Genomic DNA, 26,276 nt, shown 5'->3' on the forward strand with positions numbered 1-26,276 from the left:
AATCCAGGTCCCTGAAAGCACCTCCCTGAGCCTTTGGGGAGTCAGTCCATGTCTCCATGGGCTGCCCCAGTATCTGTGTACACCTGGAGTCAGCATCTGCCCACTCTCCTCCCCCTTCCCTCTCATTCCTTCTCTCCTTTGCCCAGGCTCTGCTTCCTGTGCCTTCCCTCTTGCCAGGGTCACCCATAGTCTCTGGCATTCTTGACTCTCCTCTTTCTTTTTCCATCTCTGTCCCTCTGCATCAACAACACCCTCCCTTTGTCCATTTACTTTGTCCAGGAGAGGAGAAAATCCAGTTGGGAGGGGGTGTAATTGCATATTTGAAATTCTCCCCACTTGAGAGCTTGCGTTTATAACCCCGTATTACCCTTGTTGCATCAGATGAAAATATTTAGTACTTGTGCATAATATATTTTTGCTTGGCTGAACAGTGATTTGTACATATCAGTGCTGGGCTGCAGATTGGAAGGGCAGCATTTTTTGGAAGAGGTATTAGAAGGTAAGATGGTTTGGGCAGGTGTGAGTGCCTTCTGATTTCGCAAGGTGCCAAGAAGGTACAAAAAGAAAGATGAAGACTACAGTTTGTGTGTTGCGGGGGTGGGGGGGGGGGTTACTGAGACCATTCTCATCCAGGTGGGTAGAGGACTTTGTGAAGTCAGCTTCTGTTTGCTCTTGCACTGGACTTTGAACAAAATGACCTTTTTGTCTCTGAGTTTGCAAGAGCAGAGGCCCTGGACAAGATGGGAAACAAGGAGCTGGAAGCATGAGGCAAGGAGGGGAGGGGGTTATTTCTGGTGCAGTCCCTGAGTGCAGAGGGCCAACAAGAGATGTTCCCTGCCCTCCAGTGCCATACAAATAAGGGCAGAGGGGAAGCAATGAAAGGTAGCAAAAAGTGCGCTGAGCGTCGGTCCAGGAGTTCTGGGTCTTCCTCTTGACTCTGCCACTGATTATCTCTGTGCCCTTTGGTAAGTTTCTTAGCCATCTAAACCTCCACTTCCGCCTTTCCTTCGCCTGTAATGTGAGATTGTGTAGTATGGCCAGAGGAGGGGAAATTTGGAGCACTCAGAGGAAGGGACCCTTGGGCTGAATCTTGAAGGAGAGATCAGCTTCACTAAAGGGAGCGAAGATTGTGGGGTACAGCGAGAAACAGTGGGAGTAACCCAGGGAATTTAGCAAACAGGTATGCGTAAGGCACTCAGCTGGCTGCTGCGTGGAAAATTGCTATGAATCAGCAGCCCCTGCCCCACCGCGGAAGGTTTTACAGGGAGTGGGGGAATCTGAGCGGCAGAGCTAAGCGCTCGCTGAGCCTGCAGCTCGTCCCGGGACGGGCCGCGGCTGAGCCGCACGACTGAGCAGCGGGTCACGCAGCCACTTATTCCGTGGCCGGACCAGGAGAGTCGCCAAGAGGTAGTGCAGGGGCAGGGCTCCAGGGACCCGAGTGCAGCTCACTGAGGGGCTAGAGTGGGAGGCGAGGGTCCCCGAGGGAGGACCCGACGTGAGGGAGGGAGAAGAAGCCCGCGAGTGCTGCTCAAGTTACAGGGTTTCGCGTTCAATGTTCAAACCTCGAGCTCGCGAGCAAGATTTTAATTTTTCTTATTCTCGGCAGGGAGTGGGAGCTGAGAGGGGTCTTTGCGCGCCGCGGGGCTTTGTTTAACTTTGCAGCTTCTGCGCTCTCTCGAGCCACACCGGGGCGGGACGCGCGTGGCGCACCCCAGCCAGAAGGCCGCGCTCTGCGGCAGGGTGGCAGCCGGAGGCCCAGGACCAGCCTCCGAGGCAGAGGGCGCAAAGTTCGCGCCTGGCGGGTTCTCGTCCCTGTCCTCCTCCCCTCTCCCTCCGCCGTCACCTAGCGGGGGGTAGGGGGGGGAGGAGAGGGGAAGAGGGTCAAGGGCAGACAGCAGAGCTGCGGCGCCAGGAGGGAGAGACAGGGAGACCCGCTTAGACCCCTCAGCTCTCTGGCGCCCTTAGGCCTGCGGAGGGGCGAGGGGCGCCCTTTCTTCCCAGCTGTGGACAGTGGCAGTGTGGCCCCGTGTCCTGGAGTTGGGGAAGTCCTGTGGAAGTACCAAGGACTCCGCAGACTTGAGATCTGTATTTCTGCCGTGCTCTTAGATAGACAGGATGATAATAAATTACCCCAGTTGTGTTTCGGCTTGGAGATGCTCACCGACCTTCCCAAGGCCACTCAGCTGCTTAGTAACTAGGCAGGCCTCCTGATTCCTGGTCTAGGGTTTTTTTTCACTGCATCATAGCCGAGACGGTGGTCTAATTTTGAAGAGGGGATAGATAGGTAGTTAGACAGACACTGATATTTTTAAAAATATGGTTATTTTTTAAAATATTTTTTAAGGTTTTATTTATTTATCTAATTGACAGAGAGAGAGAGCGACAGTGAGAGCAGGAACACAAGCAGGGGGAGTGGGAGAGGGAGAAGCAGGCTTCCCGCCGAGCAGGGAGCCTGATGTGGGGCTCGATCCTAGGACCGCGGGATCATGACCTGAGCCGAAGGCAGACGCTTAACCGACTGAGCCACTCAGGCGCCCCTAAAAATCTGGTTATTTTAATGTAGTTTTAAAATACCATTCTTAGCACGACAACTACCGGGGAAAACATCTCCCACAGCCCCAATTCTCTATGACAGCAACTCAGACAGGATTTTGAAAAAGAAAACTGGCAGCAAATTGGATGCTTGTTGGGGAGAAGATACAATCAAAGGAGAAGAGAAGCAGGTGGGGGTGGGGAAACAAAGATGGGGAAGAGGTAGCTCTCAGCATAGATTCTGAGAACAACTTTATTCTAGAGGTTTCCTTCCTAGGGGTCTGTCCAGACAGTTTGGGGGAGTGTCTCCATTGGTCTTTTCTGTCTTATGCCCACTCTGTAGAAGCCCCAGCTGTGGTTTGTACCCCCTCTGCAGGTACAAGTGCTTGAAGGCAGGGTCTTATTTCTCTCCTTCTCTCTGTTGTAGCAAATACATTCTGTGTGTGTGTGTGTGTGTGTGTAAAAATACATATGTGAAAGAGCTTGAGAGTGTGTGTGTGGATGTCAATGAGAATGAATGCTTGTGTTTGAAAGGGAGTGTGTCTTAAAGAGGGGGGGCTTGGGGTGACAGGGGAGTTGAGAAGATGGGGAAAATAAATCAAAGGTTACTGAAACCGTACAGCTGAGTAAGGGTCTTCCTAGTGCTAGTGGACCTGAGGAAATAGTCAATTCTTAATATTCCTTAAAGGAAAAAAGGAGAGGAAATGTATTTAAATTAGTGCAGGGAAGAATGATATTAGACCCATGGGCCTTTCTTGACAGGTCTTCAGGCTCTTGACATTTATGTGACCTCCAACTAGGCTGTAAGATCCCAAGGGCAGAAACTGGGGTTTTCCACTCCAGATGGCTCCCCACTTTCCTCCCCCATCCCTAGCATAGATGGCTTGCACAGTGTGCTGTGGAAGACAAAGGTGGAGACTAAATCCCTTTTGTGGGCCAGTTCATTTTTGTCTACATTTCACAGCCTAGACTAACCCCCCGTCCGCCCTCCACACACAGTTAGTTGTCTTGCATCTCTGATCACTGAAAGACAGTGAAGAAAGAGTTGAACTCATCCCCTCTGAAAGTGTGCTTCCTGCTGACTGGGGCTGAGTACCCATTTTTGCCTTCAAAGGATGGGGCAAAGGCACTCTCCAGGGGGGAAACTGTCTGCCTCATTCCAGATAGTGGCACTTCTGCTCAGACTTCACTTTCAGATATTATGGGGGGCAATTCCTCACCTTGGTACAGCACTGTGTCCTTTGGAGGATTATTTCATTCTGCCCTGTCTTTTATTTAATCTTTACCACAGTCACACCTAATAGGTATCATGATTCTTATTTTGTAAGGTGATGGAACTTGAGGCTCAGAAGCATGAGATAATTTGCTACAGGTCACTTGGTTGGTGAGTGTGTGATCTTACATGTGGAGAGGCTGGGATTTGAACCCAACTTCCAGTCCATATCTCAGGACTTTTCCAGGATGACATCCTGTCAGCTTGGGGGTAGGCCAGGGTGAGGGATGTGGTGGGAGGAACACACAGGGCTTTTGGTGCCTTTTTTTTCTATCTACTCCTCTCCTCTATCTTTCATAATAGTCTTTCTGAGCCAGCTCTCTCTCATCATCATCATCATCATCATCATCTTCTTCTTCTTTACTTCTCATAGCCAACAATCAATCGATCGATTGACCTATCTAATCTACCTCTATTCCCATTTCCCAAGAATAGTGTGTATAAATAAGACCTCAGAAATCCAGCTGCCTTCTTAGGAAAGAATGCAGTCACAGTTCAGACTGTCCCAGTTCCGGGCAGCAGATGAACAACCAAGAAATACCATGATTTGGTGGGAAAGGCAAGGCCTGGCCTGAGGATAGGTAGGGACAGCTGGTTCCCAGATCAGATTCCTCCATGGCCTTTTTTTGTGCAACTTCAGGTAAGTCACAACCTCTCCCGAGCCCTAGGTTGTTGTTATCTGTAAAATGGGGAAACATAATACCCCACCCCCTTCCTTCCCAGGGGTTATTGTGAGAATAAAATAGCATGATTCATTTATCCATGAATCACGAATAACTGTTTCTGTTTTAATTACAAGACCTTTACGTTCTCTCAAAACCCTCAAAGTTTAAAATCCTATGATTCACCTAAGGAACACTTATTGCACACCTACTGTGTGTTAAGGCCCAGAGATAATGGGCATATTGAAAGCTTTTGAGAGAATGAGAAGCACGAGACAAATTAGACATTCAAAAGCAGGTTACCTCCTACTGATGGAACATCTTCTTTACTTTTTTGGCCACGACATACTAGAAGCAGCAACCAAAGGAGGAAAACCGATAAAGGGTGACATGGCTTGTGATGCCAGCACTATTGTGCACTCTGACACATCCCACAGATGCTAGTGCGAATATCTATAGCTCCTTGTATTTGGTGTCCCATCACCTTGTTTACACTATCTTTTGGGACGTTTGTAGCATAAACATTGCCTTTCACCATCCTGGGCTCCAGTAGTTTCTGCAGTTAATAACATTTAAAAAAGGGCATCCCACATTCTGTAGAATGGTGACTGTACTTATTTTACAGAGAGATTGTAATTCATGGTGGTTGCCTGCCTTCAGATGTGACTTCCCCTGGCTTATGGAATCAAACTTTGATTATGTGTCCATTCTTTTGATTTTGGTAGTTAGCCATGTGTTATTTGGCAGCTATTAAAAGGTGGGTGGAGCAGTGGGAAGAGCCCTAGAACTGAGAAGAACTGGGTTCTTGTCTAGATTCTGCTGTCAAATTGCTGTGTGGCTTTGGGCAAACTCCTGTCCCGCTCTGAGCCTCAGTTTTCTTTCTTTTAAAGATTTTATTTATTTATTTGACAGAGAGATAGCGAGAGCAGGAACACAAGCAGGGGGAGTGGGAGAGCGAGAAGCAGGCTTCCTGCCGAGCAGGGAGCCCGATGTGGGACTCGATCCCAGGACCCTGGGATCATGACCTGAGCCGAAGGCAGACACTTAACGACTGAGCCACCCAGGCGCCCTGAGCCTCAGTTTTCTGAACTGTGGAATGGAAGCTATGGACTAGGTGATGGCTAATTTCCCTTCTCTCTGATCCATTCTAATATACTAAGCAGTTCCTGAAACATTCTTTTTTTTTTTTTTCCTGAAGCCAGAAGCTGTCCCCCCTCCCCACCCTTTCTCAATATATTTTAACAGTACTACCCCCAGTTTATGAGTTTCAGCTACGGCGTGATGGGCTGACTTCACGTATTGAAGAACACTGTCCCCAAATTTAATTATCTTGGGGCACCATCACTGCATAGGATAAAATGAGCCATTTTGTTCATCATGACTGCAGCCTTTGCTGAAATGGAGGTTACAGGGTAACAACTTAAAGGCTAATTCATTAAAGCTCAGGGATGGTTGAGGTATTGTGCCAGCAGACCAAACTGGTGCCCAAATGTTTTTATCTAGAGACCTGTATCTCTTTCCTATGTCATGATATATTACTGGGGATGTCTTTATCCATTGTCACTGGCTGTAGACATTTGAATAACCTGGACGCAATGCCTGTCTCATCCACTATCGATTCTTCAAACTCTGAGGAGCAATCAGAGGCTTGGAGCAAAATTCTGATGGTGCCATAAAGTGCCTAGTTTATAAGGATTCAAATGATGGCATCGGTGCAGTCCCCACTTTTATTCTCACAAGTGTTTACTAGTGAGCACTGTGCAATCCCAAACTATTTGATGGGGGCAATGGAGTAAATTAGTCCTCCAAAATGTGAGGGCTGTGGATTTATGCCTCGCTGAAAGCATTTCTGTCCTCACAATGTCAAAGCGGGTGACCTTTCTGACGTTAATTTGTTTCTCCATCTGTGCCATGCGTTTCGGGAGGACGTGAGGAACAAGCTTGATGCAACTTACGTGTGTTTCCCTTTTTGATATTGCCAGAGACTTGCTCTGGGTGTCCCTCTGCTCTTTGTTCAAACTCTCTCTTTTGGCATCTGCTAATATCCTAGCCCCCCCCTTTTTTTAAAGATTTTATTTATTTATTTGAGACAGAGAGAATGAGAGACAGAGAGCATGAAAGGGAGGAGGGTCAGAGGGAGAAGCAGACTCCCTGCTGAGCAGGGAGCCCGAAGTGGGGAAGCGGGACTCGATCCCAGGACTCCAGGATCATGACCTGAGCCGAAGGCAGTCGCTTAACCAACTGAGCCACCCAGGCGCCCTATCCTAGCCCTTTGACTGATCTAAATACAATTGCGCTTTCTTTCACCAGTGACAATGTAAAATTGGATGTTTGAAAGAAAAATAAATTTTGAGACATATAGGCATTTTACTAACCTGAATAATAGCATTTGAAAAATGGACCTATTTTTCCTAGTTTTCCTAAATTTTGTTTTCCTAAATTTTGTAAGTTTTTTTTTTTTGACTTGCCCCTGATGCCATTGGAGATTGAAGAGAAAAGATCTATTCCCAACAGTCTCCCAAGATCTCTTTACCTGTTTTAATTTAATTCAAATTTAGTAAAAGAGCTTGAACAGAGTTAGGTGTTGTATGTATTGATGCAAATTCTAATTTTATGTAATTACTTTTGAAACCTGATATTTTCTGGTAAACTCAGGCCCTTTGCAAAGAAACTTCAAGATCAACGTGTTTATTAAAAACCAATGCTAAATAGCACACATACTTTATTCATTTAATTCTCACACAACTGCTGAAATGGGTATTGTATCATTTCCCCATTTTATAGAGGAAGTCACTGAGGCTCAGAGAATTCAAATGATTTTCTTAAGGTCACACAGCTAAGAGATTGTAAAGCTCTGCTTTGCACTTAGTTCTACTTAGCTCTAACTCCAGGGGCCACCAGAGTATTTGTCTAAGGAATGTCTTGAATTCAAGGCTGAAAACTGAGAGGCCCCCTTTCCCCTTCCTTCTCCTGTATTTTTTGATGTCATGGTCACTTCAGGCCAACCCCATGGCATGCTGAAGGGGGAAGGGGAAGACACTTTGGAGCCAGAGAGATCTCTTGGCACCTTGTTCCCTGTGAGGAGCTTGGAAAACCAGGCCTAAGGACAAGTATTCAGATCTCAAGAACCTGCTACTGTGCCTCTCTCTCTCGGTGGTGTTGAAGCCTGCTTACTTGTCCCCGCTCCCCACCCTTTCCATCTGCTTCCTGTCTGGGCACACTGGCCTCCCTAACTCTGCTGCTGTCTTGTATTGTCCTGGTGCCTTGAGACACTTGAAGGCAAGCAAGACAGTGTCAGTTTTACTGGCACAACTGCAGCATATGATTGCTCTTAAGTTTAGCCCTCTATCTTTGAGCAGGAGGCAATGACAAACGGTTTATTCTAAGGCCTTTGATTTCCTTCGTAATTGTAAGCATTGAGGCTGACTCATCTCTCAAAGGCTTTTCTCTCTCTCTCTCTCTTGGCTGGTGTTGTTTTGAGGTTTTCTTGTTTGTTCTTACCTTATTTTGGGGGGAGAGAGGGATTGATTTTCATCTTGATTTTTGGGTTAAAGAACCAGCCTACTCTGGATGACCAGATCTGGGAAGCCTTGGAAGAAGTAGCTGCAGCTGCAGAACAGGTACAAAAATGTCTCAATCGGGGCAAGGGGGGAAGGGGGAAAGGGGGGTGAAGGGGGGAAAGGGGGAAAAAGGGAGAAAGGGGGGAAAGAGGGAGTAATGTCAGAAAAATTCAGCCAGAGCTAGGCTGTAGATGTCAGGATGAGACCCTGGGCTAATAGGTTCTGGACCTGCTATTGTGAATGGGGTCTTGCTAGAGACTTAGTCTGGGACTGAGGTGGGTGCTGTGCATATATCTTTGGTTAAAATGATATTTTTGTGGATGCAGTTTGGTGGTTGGGCTTGGGCATTCACCTTGGGTCCAGGGGATGGTGCTTTGCAGTTGAAATAGCTTTAAAAAAATCCACGCTAAAGATTTTCCTCCTAGCTCAGTTCCGAAGCCATAGAAAGACTCCTCGTCTTTTCTCATACTGCACTTCAGTTATCTGGCAGGAGTTTATTATTGCCATGCATGACTTTTGGCCATTAAGGAAAGTGGGCAAAAGTGAATTTTGGAAACAGAAGAGGGGTGGGATTTTTGTGGGTCTGTGCGTTTGTTAGTGTGTTTCTTTTGGACAGAGCTCGTTTATTAGATTATTGAATGATAAACTCCTTCCTACTTTTCCTCTGTTAAAGCCACATTACCTGATCTTTGGAATTTAAGCCCCCCCAACTCAATTATAATATATAGAATATTACCATAAAACTCCATGGCAAACGGGGGCTCAGAAAAAAAAAATGGCATATGACCACTTCCCTTCTTGTCAAAGGTTTAGTTCCCCCAAATTATCTTCTCTGTCAAGAACCAGCATCCATTCACTCACCCAAACCATAACCTTTGGAGCTGTCTTAAATTCTTTCCTTTTTATTACAATTCCCCTAAGTTCCATCAATTCTACCCATAAAATCCATCCCCTGCCCTAGCCCCAGTGACACTGGCTTGTATCAACATCTCTTTGCCTCTTGGCTGATCTACCTACTTCAGACTCTCTACCCAAACCAGGCTTTTCACTGCTCCCTGTGCTTTTTCCAGCTGCAGCCCTGACTGTCACTTCCCACTGAAAACCCTGCAGTAGTTCCCTACTGCCTTCAGGAGAAGGGTCCAGCTCCATAACATGGCTTTCAGGGCCATTCCTGAGCTCATCTTTGCCTATGCAGATTTGTCTCCTTCCATCCCCTTTAGACAGCTTTAAGAATATAACAACCTCTCTCCCATCTCTCTGCCTTTGCACAAGCTGTTCTCTTTCTGGACTCCCCCCCCCTCCCCCAAGCGCTGTCTCCAGGCAGACTTAGATGTTTCCTCCTTTCTGCTCTCACAGTACTTTGATTATATCTTGGCCATTGACTTATCACAAGGTTTTGTAAATTGTTGCCGCCCTGTATGTCTCCTTCACTGCACTGTTAGATCCTTTATGAAAAGAGTAGTATTATCTTGTTCATATTTGAATCTTTAGTGCCTGGCACAAAGTGGGTAGCTCATATAGATTTTTAAAAAATGAATGAATGAAAGAATAAATGAGTAACAGAGGCCAGGATGTGCAGGAAAGAATGCTGTATGGGGTCCAGGGAGATCCCCACTGAGGGATCCTATGTGGCCCAGGAGCAGTCTGAGATAGTGGGTACCATGGAGAAGGGACATATAAAACAGGTTTGCCAATACACTAAGACAAACTTCACTCTGATCATCCAATCCTGTAGTAGGGAGTCTCACTAGAAATGGCCTCGAAATGATGTTTGTTTGTTTTGGTACAAACTGATACTTTGTTCATGAAAAAAGAATCGTATAATCAAGTTGCACAATTTTTGGTAAATAGAGAAAGGCAAAAGGCAAACCAAATCCTACCACTTAATACAGATGCTGTTCGTATTGGGGTGCATTTTTTCAGTCTTTTATTTTTATGCATGTTTTTCTTCACATGGTTGTAATCATAATTAATACAATTCTATATTTTCTATTTGCTGTTTAAAAGCTCTTTGTAAACATCACTTTAATGATTACATAATTTTCCAGACTGTGGTCATTCCATAATTTATATAACTAGTCTTGTTGCTGGGCTACCTTTTTCCCCTTACATGTTTTCCTGTTATAGCTCATGTAAATATGGTTTTTCCTGTCCAAAGGAAGATTTCATTAGGATAGATTCCTAGAAGGGAATTACTGGGTCAAAGGGCCTGGGGATGATATTTGGCTCCATACTTAGGTGTTCAGTTTGCTTTCTGGAAGAGTTGTACAGATTTTCAGTGCTCCTAACCTAGATGGATGTGCCTAAATTTCATCCAACCTGGACAGCATAGAGCAGTATGATTAAAAAATAAAAATGAACCCCATCACTGTTCTAATTAATTGATGGACAATATTACCTTATTCTTGCCTCAGTGTACATTTTAAAATTGTGAATAAGGTTGGTTGATTTTCTTTTTAATCTTTTTTTCCTTCTCTTTTCTTTTCTGTTTTGTTTTCTGTCTTTTTTTTTTTTTTTTTTTCCTAATTGGGTTTTCTCTTTTCTGGATTGTCGGTTCAGGGCTAATTTTTTTTTTTAAGTTTTTTTTTTTTTTTTTTTTTTTTTTAAATAAGCAACCAGAGGCAGCTCTCCTTGAGGGTGAAGCCGCCTCCCAGTTTTCCCTCCCCCTTTGTCACCCTCCCCACCCCCCCCATAGCTCCTTCCACCAGGTCCAGTGACAATTGGATGATGCAGCCTTGATAATCATCCGATTCCAGAATGGGTGGCTGCATTCCTTTTCTGAAGGCAGCAAGGACACTGTGCCCCAGAATCATGCCCCCTTTGCTGTTGTTGTCCGCCTTCATTTTTTTAGTGAACGTCCTGGGAGGAGCCCCAGGACACAATCCGGACCGCAGGACGAAGATGATATCAATACACAGTCTGTCGGAGCTGGAGCGTCTGAAGCTGCAAGAGACTGCTTACCACGAACTCGTGGCCAGACATTTCCTCTCCGAATTCAGACCTGACAGAGGTGAGCCGCCCGGAGCGTGGCGTCCCCGCCTTCCGGCGAGCGGACCCCCGGGCGGGAGGGGCCGAGTCTGGGGTCCAGGGGGGTGGGAGGGGCTCCCGCTCCGGTCCCCGGGCGCCCCGACAACTGAGGAGGCGGGAGTTGAAGGGTGCTTGAATTGTGGGAGAGGTCAAGATTAGTTGAGTTGGGTCCAAGGCTGGGGGGCTTGCGGGGCGGTCAGACAGGCGGGCGGATGGCAGGGACAGACAGGTGGACAGAGGGCAGGTGAAGAGACTGACGCACCAGGTGCGGTGCGCGTACGAGTCAGAGCGAGGCGGAGGCTCAAAGGGCCACTCTGAGAAGGGACTGGAACGCAGAGACGGCGCGCTCGAGAGACGGCGAGTCCGGGGAGATAGCGAGACAGTGCGAGAGACACGCGCCAATCCGGGCTCCGGGCGGGAGGGCTGTGCGGGCGCGGGAGCGTCGGCTGGAGGTGCGCCGCGAGAGCTGCCCACCTCAGCCCGCTGCGGGTGAGCGAGCGGGACGAAGCCCTGGATGGGGTCGGAGCGCGTGGGGGGCCGGGGGTGCTAGAGGACTCGGCGGCCCAGGGGAGGCGGGAGGGGGCGCGCGGGCCGAGGGGCGCGCCCGCCACAGTGAAAAGTGCGGCGGGCGGCGGGCGGCGGGCTCGCCAGGCGCGCGCAGCGGCAGCGGCAGCGGCAGCGGCTTGAGGGCTTCGTGCGAGGGTCGAGGAGACCCCGCCGCGGGCGTCTGAGCGTCGGGACGGCGCAAATCGCCACTTCTCGGGCTGGGGCGAGGGCAGCCGACGGCAGCCGGGGCGCGAGCGCGCCAGCAGGCGCTTGGAGACCCCTACTTGCCGCGGCGCCGCGGGCGGAGCCCCTCCCCTAGCCTGTTGCGCTGTTCCGGCGCCTCCGAGCCCGCAACTGAGGCTGGAAGCCTTGTGTGGAGCTGCTGCCGTGCGTGACGCGGTGTGCGGTGCGCACGCGGCGCCTCCAATCGTCTGATCTGCTTAAATTCTTTGAGACTCAGGTGTGGTGGATAGGTTGTCAAACGGGGAAACTGAGGCTGGGAGAAAGCACAACACTTTCAGGGGGCTGGACCCAGCTGTTTGCCACCCCCCTCCCTGCGGATCAGTGCATTGCAATGTTTTCGACATTTATTAAATCCTTTTTGTGTGAGCGTGCGTGTCTTTTCTTTTTCTCTTCCCATAGCTCTACCTATTGACCGTCCAAACACCTTTGAGAAGTGGTTTCTGATTCTGAGAGGACAGCAGAGGGGTGAGGGGCTCTCTTACTTTTCTTAGGAACTAAGTGGGATGCTGCCCACCCCGCAACCTCCCATATTGTGTCCCTGGCTCCTGGAGGCTGGGCGGGGCCCACTGCTTCTGGGGGCACTACTCCCCCACCCCAAACCCTGTAGGGGATGATTTCAGGAAATGGCGCGCTAGCTGCAGGCTCGGGGCGGTCCTAGCTGATCTGCCTAAGCCTTCCCGATGCACGCACCCCACACGGATCGCCCAGAAGAAATTGCCCTCATTGCTTCGAGGCTGTCACCCCCCCTGGCAGGACTTAAGGCAGGGACCTTTAGCTCCGTCGGGGTAGTTTGAGTGGAGCTGAGTCCTTCCGCCAAACCACTGCAGGGTCTTTTTGGCTCACTCCTCCAGGAGGGAGGCTGCGGGTCTGGAGGGGTGGGGTTGGCTGCGGGCGGTTGCTGAGAGGAGTGCCACAGCCCCTGCAGTTCCTCCTGATTTAAGCGCTGCGGAGCGTGGACCTTTCTCATTCTTTCTCTCCCTGGCTCCCAAGTCGTATCACTCAAGACATTTGGTATTCGTCTGGAAGAGGTGCTCGTGAATGAGCTTACCCGCCGCAAGCATCTTGAACTAACAGCTGCGATGCAGATTGAAGAATCCACGGGTCAGGCTGTGGGCCGTCGTCGGGGAAACGTGGTGCAAAGGATGTTTGGCCGCATCAGGCGCTTTTTCAGTCGCAGGCGGGATGAGCCCTCCTTGCCCCGGGAGTTTACTCGCCGTGGGCGTCGAGTGAGTTAAACAACCCTCCAGGTTTCAGGCAGTGGCCCTAACTGAGGCATCCAGGGATGCGGGGGACGGGGGGAGGGTCAAGACCTGTGTCCTCAGAGGAAGGGGGAGGTGAACAGAACACGTTGGAAGCCTGTAATTGGCTTGCCACGAAGAGACTGTCTCCTGTTATTAATGTGACGCAATCCTCAGGAAGGTCTGAAGAGACCTTCCTGCGCCCCCCGCCCCCATTTTTAAGATAGTCTGGGTTTCTCCACAGGGTGCAGTGTCTGTGGACAGCCTGGCCGAACTGGAGGACGGGGCCCTGCTGCTGCAGACCCTGCAACTTTCCAAGATTTCCTTTCCAATTGGCCAGCGACTTCTGGGATCCAAAAGGAAGATGAGCCTCAATCCGATTGCTAAACAAATCCCCCAGGTTGTTGAGGCTTGCTGCAGCTTCATTGAAAAACATGGTAAGGGGACATGAAAATGATTGTTAAATCAAGGTAGGAGGCAATTAAAGGGAAAGAATGGTGTTCTAGAAATGGGGAGAGAAAAGAGGTCACAGGTTTGAGGATGGGAACATTCCCCTGCCACCAGCTGGGGTTGGGATTCAGCTGGGGAGAGGGGAAATGCGGTGGGGAAGGGGACCAGAGATGCTTAGCATCCCTTGGTCTTTTCTTTCAGGCTTAAGCACTGTGGGGATTTTCACCCTGGAATACTCGGAGGAGAGAGTGCGTGAGGTAAATTGGTTATGTTTATACTTATGTTCCTTGAGTGAGGAAAAGCAGGTGTGTGTGTGTGGGGGGGGGGTCTTCCCCACAGACCTGAGGGAGTTTCATGCCTGGTGTGTTGGGGGGGAATCAAGGTATTCTTTCTAACCCCTCAGGCACACCATATTGCCAGCTACCTCCACTGAAGCATAAGACAGGAGGTGGCCTGTGGTGGGCAGGGCAGAGGGTCCATGTATTCTCTCCCTTTTTCCTAGCTCCGTGAAGAATTTGATCAAGGTCTGGACATCGTGCTGGATGACACTCAGAACGTGCATGATGTGGCTGCGCTCCTCAAGGAGTTTTTCCGGGATATGAAGGACTCTCTGCTGCCAGATGATCTGTATATGTCCTTCCTTCTGACAGCAAGTGAGTCTTATGCTCTCCCTTCTCAGGCAAAGAAAGGAATATGGGGGTGTGGGGGTCTCGGGACAGAGCTCTGGCTGCAGGACCCCAAGGAACTAAAACAGAATAAGCACCAGAATCCAGATTACTTTCCTTGCATCTCTTCATATTACATTATAAGTCTATTGTTTGGAAATTTCTCTAGAGCTTCTTGAAGCTGTGTGTGCCCTCTCAGGGCAAAGAAGAACCTAGGTTCTATAGAAGGGGTCTGATTTTGATGGGAGCACTTTCTTGCTTTTAGGGTTCCTGAGCTCAAATGCTTTGGGAATGAGCAAAGACAAAATGCCTGGGTACTTTCTCCATAGCCTTCCTCAGTTTTCAAGCATCATCACATCTCTCTTGGTATCAGGCTGCTGCCAAGGCTAGCCCCCTGAGCCAGCCCCTGTTTTCCTTCTTCTAGCTCTGAAGCCGCAGGATCAGCTTTCTGCCCTGCAGCTGCTGGTTTACCTGATGCCACCCTGCCATAGTGACACCCTGGAGCGTCTGCTGAAGGCCCTGCATAAAATCACTGAGAACTGCGAAGACTCCATTGGCATTGATGGACAATTGGTAAAACAAACAAACAAACAAACAAACAAACAAAACAAAACTCTGGAAAAGGGTAATGAGAGTAGTAGGGGACATGTATGGGAGTATATGAGAGAGAGACACACAGTAGGAGAGGGAAACAAGAACAAAAAGAGACACATTTATTTGTGTCATTTCCATCACCACCTCAGAGTCGATCACTTTCTGCTTTCCTTTTCATAGGTTTCAGGCAACCGTATGACTTCCACCAATTTGGCTCTGGTATTTGGATCTGCTCTCCTGAAGAAGGGGAGATTTGCCAAGAGGGAGTCCAGGAAGACAAGACTGGGGATTGACCACTATGTTGCTTCTGTCAATGTGGTCCGTGCCATGATTGATAACTGGGATATCCTCTTCCAGGTAAATGGAACCTCTGGACAAACTTACTTCACAGCTTTTTCTCTCCTATTAACAAGGCAAGGGAGAGGTACATGCAACCCTGAGAGTAGCCAAAGCAGGCAGCCACAAAATCTCCCAGAAATTCCTCCTGCATTAGCTGGTGATGGTGCCTTCAGTTCTGGGTACCTGCTAGAGATGAGTCTAAATTTAAAAATGTCATGCAATAAAGGCTAACATTGCTCATTTTACCCTCAGGTGCCTCCCCATATTCAGAAGCAGGTTGCTAAGCGTGTGTGGAAATCCAGTCCTGAAGCCCTGGATTTTATCAGACGCAGGAATTTGAGGAAGATCCAGTGAGTGTTTTCTTGGTTTGTTTAAGCTTAGCCTGAAGCAGCATTGCCTGTGGGGGCTTCTAATCCCAGACCACCATCATGTTAGACAACCTAAGTATAAAAACTGACTTGCTTTTTCAAATTCATTCCAATCCAGGAGTGCACGCATAAAGATGGAAGAGGATGCTTTACTTTCTGATCCAGTGGAAAATTCTGCTGAAGCCCGGGCTGCTGTCCTTGCTCAGAGCAAGCCCTTTGATGAAGGTCAGTTCCCTGCTGGAGATCAGGCCCTTGGTGAAGGTCAGACCCTTGCTGAAGGTCAGGCCCTTGCTGAAGGTCAGGCCCTTCCTGAAGGCCAGGTCCTTGCTGAAGATGAGCCCCTTGAGGAAGATGAATCCTCTGAGGAAGATGTGTCAGTCCATGAAGAGCCAGTATTTGAGTATCTCAATCAAGGAGTAGTCCTTGGGGAAGTTCAAGGTGTCGAGATCCCAAATGATCTTGAGATTCAAGGACCACATCTCGAAGGCATCCCAGAGCTTGATGAAGATGATGATGACAACGATGATGATGACAATGATGACGATGATGATGATACCCTGAATTTTGATGATCTTCCTCCCCTTGAAGATATTCTAGACCCTGATGATGAAGTTCCTGAACTCACTGAAATCCCAGACTTTGAAGAAATACCATATTTTGATATGGTCCCAGACCCTGAAGGAGACCCAGATGTGCAAGAAATCCCAAATCTTGGAGAAAACCCAAGCCCTGACCTTGAAGAAGGACCAGATTTTGAAGACAACCAAAATCTTGACCTCGCAGAAATTCCCTATCTCCATGTAATCCCGAACAATGAAGAAGCCCCAGAAGCAGACGAAATCCCAGACCACACAGATGCTTCAGGTAATGATGAAAACCCAGATTCTGAAGAAGATCCCAGTCTTGAAGAGGTCCCAGCTCTTGGTGAAATCCCAAATGATGAATCCTCAAATGCTGAAGAAAGTCCAGACCATGAAGAAACCCCAGAGGTCAATGGGATTTCAGATTCTGATGAAGACTTTGATTTTGAAGAAGTCCCAGCTCTTCATGTGGTGCCAAGCCCTGAAGAAGCCCCTGGGAGTCATGAAATCCTAAATCATGAAGAATCCCCAGAGGTTAATGGACTCTCAGACTCTGTCCCCACCTTGAAGAGGTGCCAACTCTTGATGGAGTCCCAAATGATGAAGAAACCTCAGATACTGAAGAAATTCCAGATGAGGAAGAAACTCCAGAAGTCAATGGAATTGCAGGCTCTGAAGAAGACTCCAACCCTGAAGAGGTCCCAGCTCTCCATGTGGTAACAAGCCCTGAAGATGTGTCTGATTTTGATGAAATACAAGACCAGGAAGAATCCTCAGATGTGAGTGGAATCCCAAACAGTGAAGAAGCCCCAGATGCCGAAGAAATCCTAGGACATGAAGAAGCCTCTGATGTCAGTGGAATCCAAGACTCTAAAGAAAACCTCAATCTTGAAAAAGACTCAGTTCTTAATGTGGTTTCAGAGCCTGAGGATGCTCGAGTTCACAATGAAATTCCCAGTTCTCAGAAAGACCAAGCCAACACTTTTGAAGAGGCCGAAGGTAGCAATTTGGATCCAGAGCCTGAAGAAATCTCCATTCTCAACAAAATTCCAGACCTTCAGCCAGACTTGGCTGCCAGTCTTGAAGAAATCATGAATGTGGAAGCTGTCCCAATACCTAACGATCTTGACTCCAAAGCAGTTTGGAGTCCAAAGGCAATCCATAAAGAAGATGCATATGTTATGTTTCCTATAGATACCACACTCCTTAAAAACAAGTCTCGGCCTGGCCAAGTCATGAACCACAAGTCCTCCCCAGAGTCATTGATGACCAACACCTGCTTTCTTCCCTCCATGAAGTGCTGTAAGCTTCCGGCTCCAGCTTTGTTACTCATTTGCTTAGTGAAATTAGTCAGGCTGCTTGTAGGGTGGTGGTGGTTGTTAGGAGGCCGCCCTCTTCCTCACTTTCCTGGTGGTATTGTCCATTTGCTCTGAGCACGGGGTATCTCTCACTCTTTCTGTTCTCTAACTCAGCCCTACCCCCAAAACCTTCCACAGTGGGCCTAGATTTAGCGATCTACATTCTACTGTTAGGCTGTGGTTTTCTTAACATGTCAAATGGGGATACTCATTCCTAACTTCTTACCTCGTATTGTATTTGAAGAGCAAAATTAGGTCTTAGTCCCTTGGGTGCTGTGCAAAGTATGAAATCTAGAACCATAAGGAGTTAACATTGTTACTATTTTCCAGGTTCCTCTGAGGAGCCAGCTGTGCCTTCCGGCACTGCCCGTTCCCATGACGATGAGGAAGGAGCGGGTAACCCCCCCATTCCAGAGCAAGACCGCCCATTGCTCCGTGTGCCCCGGGAGAAGGAGGCCAAAACTGGCATCGGCTACTTCTTTCCTTAGATGTTTTTTCCTTCTATAAGGTGCCGGACAGGGGAAAAGGGTGGGGGTAGACCTGGGATGTCACAGGAAACATTGAGGAGAATGTTGAAGGTAAAGATCTGAGGGTAAGAAGGATTTCCACCTGATGCTCGGATCAGGCTGAGAATTCCAAACACACTGCCAGCCCCTTCACTGGGGATGTTTGGTCCCTTTCGCTAGTAAAAGCAGAGATGTTTCTGTGTCATGCCCAGGCTCCCTGGTGCTACCTTGCCTTTCTCTTTTACCCCTGATCTTGGCCTTCCCACACTGCAGCCCTTCCTTTAATTGATGTGACATTTGTGGTAAATAACTTGTCCCAGAGAAGCTCACAAATCTCGAGGTGCTTTCCCTCCCCCCAAAAGGGAATTGCATGTTTTTCCTGACTTTCCTTCCCTCCTCCCGAGAGCTCAATTGGAAAGGCCCTCAAGAGGCATGTTAGGATGTTAGGTCAGCCTACTGACAGCTGACAAATAATTAATGCTAAACCATGTCACACCAACTCATAGCCATGTCCCCGCAGCAACTCCACCACCTCAGGATTCCCCCCCCCCAAATTATTTAGACCAATGGCTCATCCAACAGCCACTCTCAAAATTCTGTGCAGTTTGGCTCAGGTCACGCTAACAGGGAAACCTCAAATGTAAGCCTAACTAGCCTTCTGGGATCAAAAGTTAGAGGAGAAATTTGATTTTATTACCTAGATCTGTTTTACAGACAGCTGGAGTTCACATCCTGTTGTCAGCAAAACAGCTAGTTAGGTAGAAACACATAGTTCCAAGTAGCTAAAGTCACCTGATTACAAATGTTCTTAACTATCGTCTCTGTAGTTCCTCTATGCAGGACGGTACAAATTTGCGGGACATGCTCTGGTAACACACAGATATGGGTTATGTATGACATCCAAAATTATAGCTGATATTGATGGGTAACAACTGCTAAGGTCCATAGAATGAAGAATGTATTGTATTGAGGGATAGAAATTGATCACACAATGGATAACAACCGCAGAGCTCGAAGATTTGTGATTATTAAAACTTCTCTGGCATTTAATCATTAATAAACATCTGTATTGTGACAGCAGCATATTCATGGCTTACTCGTGTGTGTGTGTGTGTGTGTGTGTGTGTGTGTGTGTGTTTAGTTTGAAAATTGTGTTGGTGAGTTGGGAAGCTCTGATTGGAGCTGAAGGGGAAAGAGAGGTAGTGAAGAGGAATAAAGGAGAGGGGGTTACATGGAATAATGGAATGGAGAGGAATGGAATAAAGCAGAGGGGGAGATGTGGAATAAAGGGGAGGGGTGATGGGAATAACTGGGTGAGATGACATGGAATAAAGGGGAGGGGGTAATGAATAAAGGGGAAGGATGATGTGGAATAAAGGAGTGGAGGTGATAGGGACAAAAGGGGAAGGGTGGTGGGGAATAAAGAGGAGGTGATGGGCTATGAAGGAGAAGGGTGATGTGGGATAAAGGGATGGAGGTGATGGGGACAAAGGGAAGTTATGGGGGATAAAAAGCAGGGGTGATGCAGAATAAAGAGATGGTGATGGAGAATAAAGGGGGTGGGTGACATGGAATAAAAGGGAGAGGGGTATGAGATAAAGAAGAAGAGGGTAATGGGGAGTAAAAAGGAGTAAAATGGAAGATGGGAAGAGCTGTAGTTGAATAAAGAGAATGGAAGAGTTAAAGTAGAATACATGAGATAAAAGGGAGGGGTGATGGGGAATAAAGGAGCAGAGGTGATGGGGTATAAAGGGGAAGGTGTTGTGGGATAAAGGGGTGGTTGTGATGAGGACAAGAGGGGGGTTATGGGGAATAAAAAGCAGGGGTGATGGGGAATAAAGAGGCAGTGATGAGGAAAAAAGGGGAGGGGTGGGTGACGTGGAATAAAGGGGAGAGAGGATATGGGATAAAAAGGAGGGGGGATATGGAATAAAAGGGAGGGGTGATGGGAAACAAAGAGGAGGAGGTGATGCGGTATGAAGGGGAAGGGTGTTGTGAGATAAAGGGATGGAAGTGATGGGGACAAAAGGGGATTTATGGGGAATAAAAAGCAGGGGTGATGGGGAATAAAGAGGCAGAGGTAATGGGCAGGTGACCTGGAATAAAGGGGAGGGACATAAGATAAAATGGAGGGGTGATGGGGAATAAAGGGGATGGAGGGGTGACATGGAATAAAGGGGAGGGGGGATATGGGATAAAGAGGAAGGGGGAGTAAAATGGAAGACAGGGGAAGAACTGTAGTTGAAGAGTTAAAGTAGAATAAATGGTTAAGGAGGGATCAAGGAGAAGTAGGGGAAAGAATGAAGCTTAAAAGGAAGGCCTCTAAAGGGGGAAAGGAGGGGAATAAAGGGAGAGATAGCTAGATGTTCTCAACTGAGAAATTCCCCTTAGATGAGTGAAAAATGAAAACCTGAAAACATCTAGAAATCTATGATTTTTAGGGGTAAGAGGAGAACATGTAGCGGTTTGATTGATGGGAACTCCAACCTTTCTTGAAAACTTAAGACTTCATGACATGCTTGGAAATTTCCCATATCAGGGACAGGGCCCCAGAAAGTGAAATGTGTATTATTTATTTTTGCACATTTTGCTTTAGGATATATCCTTGCATAGAGTTTTACAGAGAGCAGAAATGTAATATTGGCTCTCTCCCATAATAATTATAATCATTATTATGATGATAGTTGACACGTACTGAGTTCTTCCAAAGTATCTGCCACTGGGTTTGAAGCTTTACATACAACATTTTATTTAATATTCGCCACTCTATGAGATACAGGCTACTGTAATCCTCATTTTTGTCTTGAAGAAAATGAGATACAGAGAGGTCAAATAATCTGCCCAAATGACACATCTGGTTAGTGGAAAACAGCCAGTCTCCAAAGCTGGAGTGTTAAACCCACTAGAGTGTGCTGGGCCATCCGTTTTAGAATTCTTCCTCTGACAAGAAGACGCATGGTGATATCTTTGGGCAGTTTTTTGGATGGGATTTGCACTTCAACAAGCAAGTCTCCTGTTCCTTCCTCCTAGGTCCTTTCTCTCTAGATAGGACAAGGTGTTAGACAGTAACTGCTATGTCAGGTGGACTCTAGCATTTATATCTAGGGCCCATAGATACTAAAGCCATTGGGAAATACAGAGCTCATCCATTCCAACTCTTTTTTGTTATATAAATGGTCACACAAGGGCTTCTACTGGGAAACAACTTGCTTGAAGTCAGAGATCTGGATTAACATTCAGACAAACCTTCTGACTGCCATTCTCAGAACTTTACGGGATTAAAATAGTAAAATGTGTCCCCAGAAGAGTTTGCCTGTGCTTTCCCTGCTCAGCTTAAAAACCAACACACAAGCCAGATAAGCTGAAAGGTAGTTTCAAAACATTCCTTTTACTTCCTGGCTTCCCCTGAAACCAGGTTTTTTCCTGATCTTATTGTTTTTCTTACTTTCCTCCCCAGTGCTGACTGCTAACCAGAGGGTTTGAGCTGAGAGTAGTGAGTAGATGTGGGTATTATCCTCACTCTTTCCCGTACTCTAAGGGCGATTTCAATAGGCTTCCTCAACACTCCAAGTCCTGTCCTCATCCTAGGTGGACCTCAACAATAACCACATGGAAGACCCATTCCATACACTCTGGCTTCACCACCCTGCCCTTTCGCTTCTTAGCACTTCAACCACCCCCAGCCACTTGGCATCGCTGGGCATGACTGGACTTCTGAAGACTCAAGTTCAATATACCATTGTGACTCGAATCTCCTAACAGTGGCTGGGTGCCATGTCATCTGCTATTTGGCCTCACTGAGGTGCCTAATACCTCGAGCCCTTCCTTTCCTCTTTATTTCTTTTCTTATCCAACCAGATGTCACGGTATATTGATTTAGAACTGACCGCAGCTTCAACCCCCTGCCCTCCAAATACCACATCTGTGCTAGTCTCAGGTTTGAGGTCCTCCAAAAATCTGATCTCTCCAATCTCATAATGACCACTGTGAGAGAAGGGAGTAGCACTCCACATATTGGTGCATCTAATAGTTAAAATTTCCAACCTGAGCTTGTTCCCCAGGCCACTCAGCAATCCTTTCACATGCCCCAGGTCATCTCCTTCTCTAATTCTCTGCTCATTCATATTCCATTTCTACATTATTCCCACTAAATAACAGCCCTTTCCACTCTGACTCACCTCAAATACATCCTCTCGTCTGCTTTTTTCTGGTTTTCTTTCCTCTTCATTTCTGGTTTCTTGAGGTAGGAACTTAGTAATGTAAGCACTCGGTACTTTCACAGTGTACCACAAGTTTTGATATGTCGTATTTTCATTCTGTTCAATATATTTTTTTAATTCCCCTTGAGACTTTCTCCTTGACCCATGGATTATTTAGAAGGTTAGTTTCGTTTCCAAGTGTTTTAAAAGTTTTCATGTCCAGTACAGTACACCTTCCTCTTTCATCTTTCAGAATTCTCCTTCAGTTTGCTCTGAAGTTATTTCCACAGTTTATAGTTGTACTTAGTAGGAAGGAGCTTGGGCAAAAAGGTCTGTGTGATCTTGTCCTGAGCAGAAGTCTCTTGGATATTTTTTAAAAAATGTATTTAGATATAATTGCTATGTTATACAATCTATGATTTAGAGTTTACAATTCAATGTTTTAAGTGTATTCACAGAGTTTGCAACCATTGCCATAATTTATTTAATCCTATTTTCAACACTCCAAAAAGCAACCACATACCAATTGACAGTCACTCTCTATCCTTCCCTTCTCCTAGGCAACTATTAAACTACTTTCTATCTCTGCAGACTTTTCCTATTCTGGACATTCCATGTAAATGGAATCAGAATGTGTGATATATTGTGATTGGCTCCTTTCATGTAGCATATCATTTTCAAGTTTCATCCAAATGATAGCATGCATCAGTACTTCATTCCTTTTTAATAGCAAATAACATTTTATTATGTGGATGTATCATATTTCATTTGCATGTATCTACTAAATAATGATGATGAGCATTTTTCATATTTTGCCCCATCCTTTGGTTATGTATCTGTCCAAATCTCCCGCCTATTTTTAACTGAGATTTTAATAGAGATTTGAAAATTCTTTATACATTCTGGATTATTTTTTTTCCAGTCTGTGACTTGTCTTTCATTCTCTTGACAGAATCTTTCAAAGAGCAAAAGTTTTTTATTTTAACGAAGTTCTGATCATCATGTTAAAAAATTTTAGGATCTTACTATTGATGTCATTTGTAAGAATGTTTGCCTGTCCCCAAATCATTAAGCATTTCTCCCAAAGTCTACACTACAGTGAGGAGATGAGGACTCTAGGGCACAAAATTTAAGGAGGTTCTCACTTGGAAAGTTGTGCAAGTCCCAGAGAGTGAGGAGGTCCTTAAATTTTGCACCCTAGGTCCCCCACTGTTTTCTGTTACGTTTATTCCAAGAAGTTTTATCATTTTATTCATCCAATCATCAGTTGAAAGCCACATGGGTTGTTTCCCCTTTTTCTTATCATAACTAATGCTGCCATGAAATGTACAAGTTTTTGTGTGAAGATATGGTTTTATTTCTCTTAGGTATTGTACCTAGGAATGAAGTTTCTGGGTCATATGGCAACTCTATTTTTAACATTTTTGAGAAACTGTCAAACGGTTTTTTTTTTTTTCAGACATAGCAAACATTTATTTTAATGTGTAATTTCTCAGCTGTGAACATACAGCTAATATTCTAAGTAGAATTTATTATGCTAGGTGAAATAAGCAGAGAAAGACAATTATCATATGGTTTCACTCATATGTGGATCAAACAGTTTTTTTTAAAGTGACTACACCATTTTACATTCCTACCAGTGATGCATAAGATTTCCAATTTCTTTACATCCTTGCCAGCCATTTTTATTTTATTTTTTATCTTTATTATGTCTTTTTGATTACAGCCCTCCTATTGGTGTGAATCATTTCTCATTGTGGTTTTGATTTGCATTTCGCCAAAGTCTAGTGATGCTAATCAATGTAATGCATCATATTAGGAAAATAAAAATAAAAATTTTATTTTTAGTTTTTCTTTATCTGTCTACAATTTATTTTGAGTTGATTTTGTATATAGTGAGAGGTATGGATTGAAGTTCAATTTTTTTTCTTCCACATGAATCCACATTTTCTAGCACCATTTATTGAAAAGACTATAATAATAATAATAATTTCTCCATTCATTTTGTGTATATTTCTGCATTTTTTCTGTGTCTGATGGTTCTATTTGTTTTCTTTTATGTCAGTATCATCTCTCTTGATTGCTATAGAATTTTCCCCCAGCTTTATTGAGATATAACTGACTTATAATATTGTGTAAGTTTAAGGAGTACAATATGATAATTTGATACATATATAGTGCAAAGTATTTAGTGCAATAAGGTTATCCTTAACATCACATAATTACCATTTCGTTGTTGTGTGGTGGTGGTTGTGGTGGTGAAACATTAAAACTCTACTCTCATAGCAACTTTCAAGTATACAATACAGTATTATAAACTGTTGCCATCATGCTGTACATTAGATCCCTGGAACTTAATCATTTTATAATTGGAAGTTTCTACCCTTTGACCAATACCTCCCTATTTCCAACCCCTTAGCTCCTGCAACCATAATTCTATTCTCTGTTTCTATGAGTTGATGTTTCTGGATTCTACATATAAGTGAGATCATACCATATTTGTCTTTCTCTGTTTCCTTATTTCACTTAGCATAATGCCTTCAAGGTGCATCCGTGTTGTAGCAAATGGACAGGATTACCTTCTTTTCCTATGGCTGAATTATATATATGTAATATATAATATATATAATATATATTTTTAGTTTTTTATGTATTATATATGTATTATTGATATACTTTTAGTTTTCAGTAGTCGTGCCTTTCTGTCAGATTTATCTGTAAGCATTTTACATTTAGAACATTTATCTCCCCGCTAAAAGAAAAATTATACACATTTATAGTCACTCCCCATTTCTCTTTAGCCCTCAGCCCTAGGCAATTACTAATATAAGCTCTGTCTCTATAAATTTACCTATTGCAAACATTTTCTATATAAGGAACTTCACAGTATGTGTCCTTTGTGGCTGCATTCTTTTACTTCACGTAATGTTTTCAAGGTTGACCCATATTGGATTATATATAAGTACTAGATTCATTTTTTTATTGGCAATAAGTATTCTATATCATGGACATACTACTCTTTCTTTATACCTTCATTAACTTATGGGCGTTTGGGTTGTTTCCACTTTTGACTGCTGTGAGTAATGCTATTATGAACATTTTAGTAAAAATTTTTGTGTGGACATATGTTTTTATTTCTCTGGGGTAGATACATAGAGGAATTTGGGGGTCAAATAGAAACTCTATGTTTAATACTTTGAGGAAATGTCACACTGTTTTCCAAAGTAGCTGCATCATTTTCCCATCCCACCAGCAATGTATGAGGTTTCCAGTTCCTTCATATTTTTGCCAATATTGTTATTTTTTGTCTTTTTAAATTACATCCATCCTGGTAGGTATGAAATGACATTTCATTGTGCTTTTGACTTACATTTCCTTAATGACTCATGATACTGAGCATCTTTTCATGTGTTTATTTGCCATTTATGTATATTCTTTAAAGAAATGTCTTTTTAAAGTCTGCCTATTTATATATAAATATATTTTTTTGTTTCACATTTTTATTTAAATTCTAGTTAGTCAGGGGCACCTGGGTGGCTCAGTTGTTTAAGCAACTGCCTTCGGCTCAGGTCATGATCCTGGAGTCCCAGGATGGAGTCCCATGTCCAGCTCCCTGCTCAGTGGGGGGTCTGCTTCTCCCTCTGACCCTCCCCCTTCTTGTGCTCTCTCTCTCATTCTCTCTCTCAAATAAATAAATAAAAATAAATAAATAAATAAATTCTAGCTAGTCAACATACAGTGCAATATTAGTTTCAGGGGTAGAATTTAGGGATTCATCACTTACATACAACATCCAGTGCTCATCACAACAAATGCCCTCCTTAATACCCATCACCCATTTAGCCCATCACAGCCACAACCTTCAGTTTGTTCTCTATAGCTAAGAGTCTATTTTATTGTTTGCCTCTCTCTCTCTCTTTTTTTTCCTTTTTCCTATGTTCAACTGTTTTGTTTCTTAAATTCCACATATCAGTGAAATCATATGGTATTTGTCTTTCTCTCATTGACTTATTTCATTTAACATAATACACACTCTACTTCCATCCACATTGTTGTAAATGGCAAGATCTCATTCAAATGGTGTTGGTAAAACTGGACAACACATACAGAAGAATGAAACTGGACCACTTTCTTA

General features: G+C 45.3%; 1 protein-coding gene across 2 annotated transcripts in view; it reads left to right on the forward strand.

Annotated features, from left to right (window-relative positions):
- Positions 1 to 18,998, forward strand: part of ARHGAP36 (Rho GTPase activating protein 36) — a 31,589-nt gene extending 12,591 nt beyond the window's left edge. The window contains exons 2-12 of one of the 2 annotated variants that reach the window (XM_045868222.2): positions 10,879 to 11,037; positions 12,243 to 12,308; positions 12,834 to 13,069; positions 13,326 to 13,518; positions 13,733 to 13,788; positions 14,034 to 14,184; positions 14,621 to 14,769; positions 14,971 to 15,147; positions 15,382 to 15,479; positions 15,616 to 15,722; positions 17,767 to 18,998. In XM_045868222.2, coding sequence (XP_045724178.1) covers positions 10,879 to 11,037; positions 12,243 to 12,308; positions 12,834 to 13,069; positions 13,326 to 13,518; positions 13,733 to 13,788; positions 14,034 to 14,184; positions 14,621 to 14,769; positions 14,971 to 15,147; positions 15,382 to 15,479; positions 15,616 to 15,722; positions 17,767 to 17,924 — 1,550 coding nt within the window. In that variant the 3' untranslated portion in view covers positions 17,925 to 18,998. Of the gene's footprint in view, positions 1 to 10,784; positions 11,038 to 12,242; positions 12,309 to 12,833; positions 13,070 to 13,325; positions 13,519 to 13,732; positions 13,789 to 14,033; positions 14,185 to 14,620; positions 14,770 to 14,970; positions 15,148 to 15,381; positions 15,480 to 15,615; positions 15,723 to 17,766 lie in introns of those variants that run through there. The other variant, XM_045868135.2, reaches the window with a different exon arrangement.
- Positions 18,999 to 26,276: the final 7,278 nt, after the last annotated feature.

The sequence above is a fragment of the Mirounga angustirostris genome, unplaced genomic scaffold (genome assembly GCF_029215605.1).
Source record: "Mirounga angustirostris isolate CCGP_5_RB_7025 unplaced genomic scaffold, mMirAng1.0.hap1 SCAF_11, whole genome shotgun sequence".
Lineage (NCBI taxonomy): Eukaryota > Metazoa > Chordata > Mammalia > Carnivora > Phocidae > Mirounga > Mirounga angustirostris.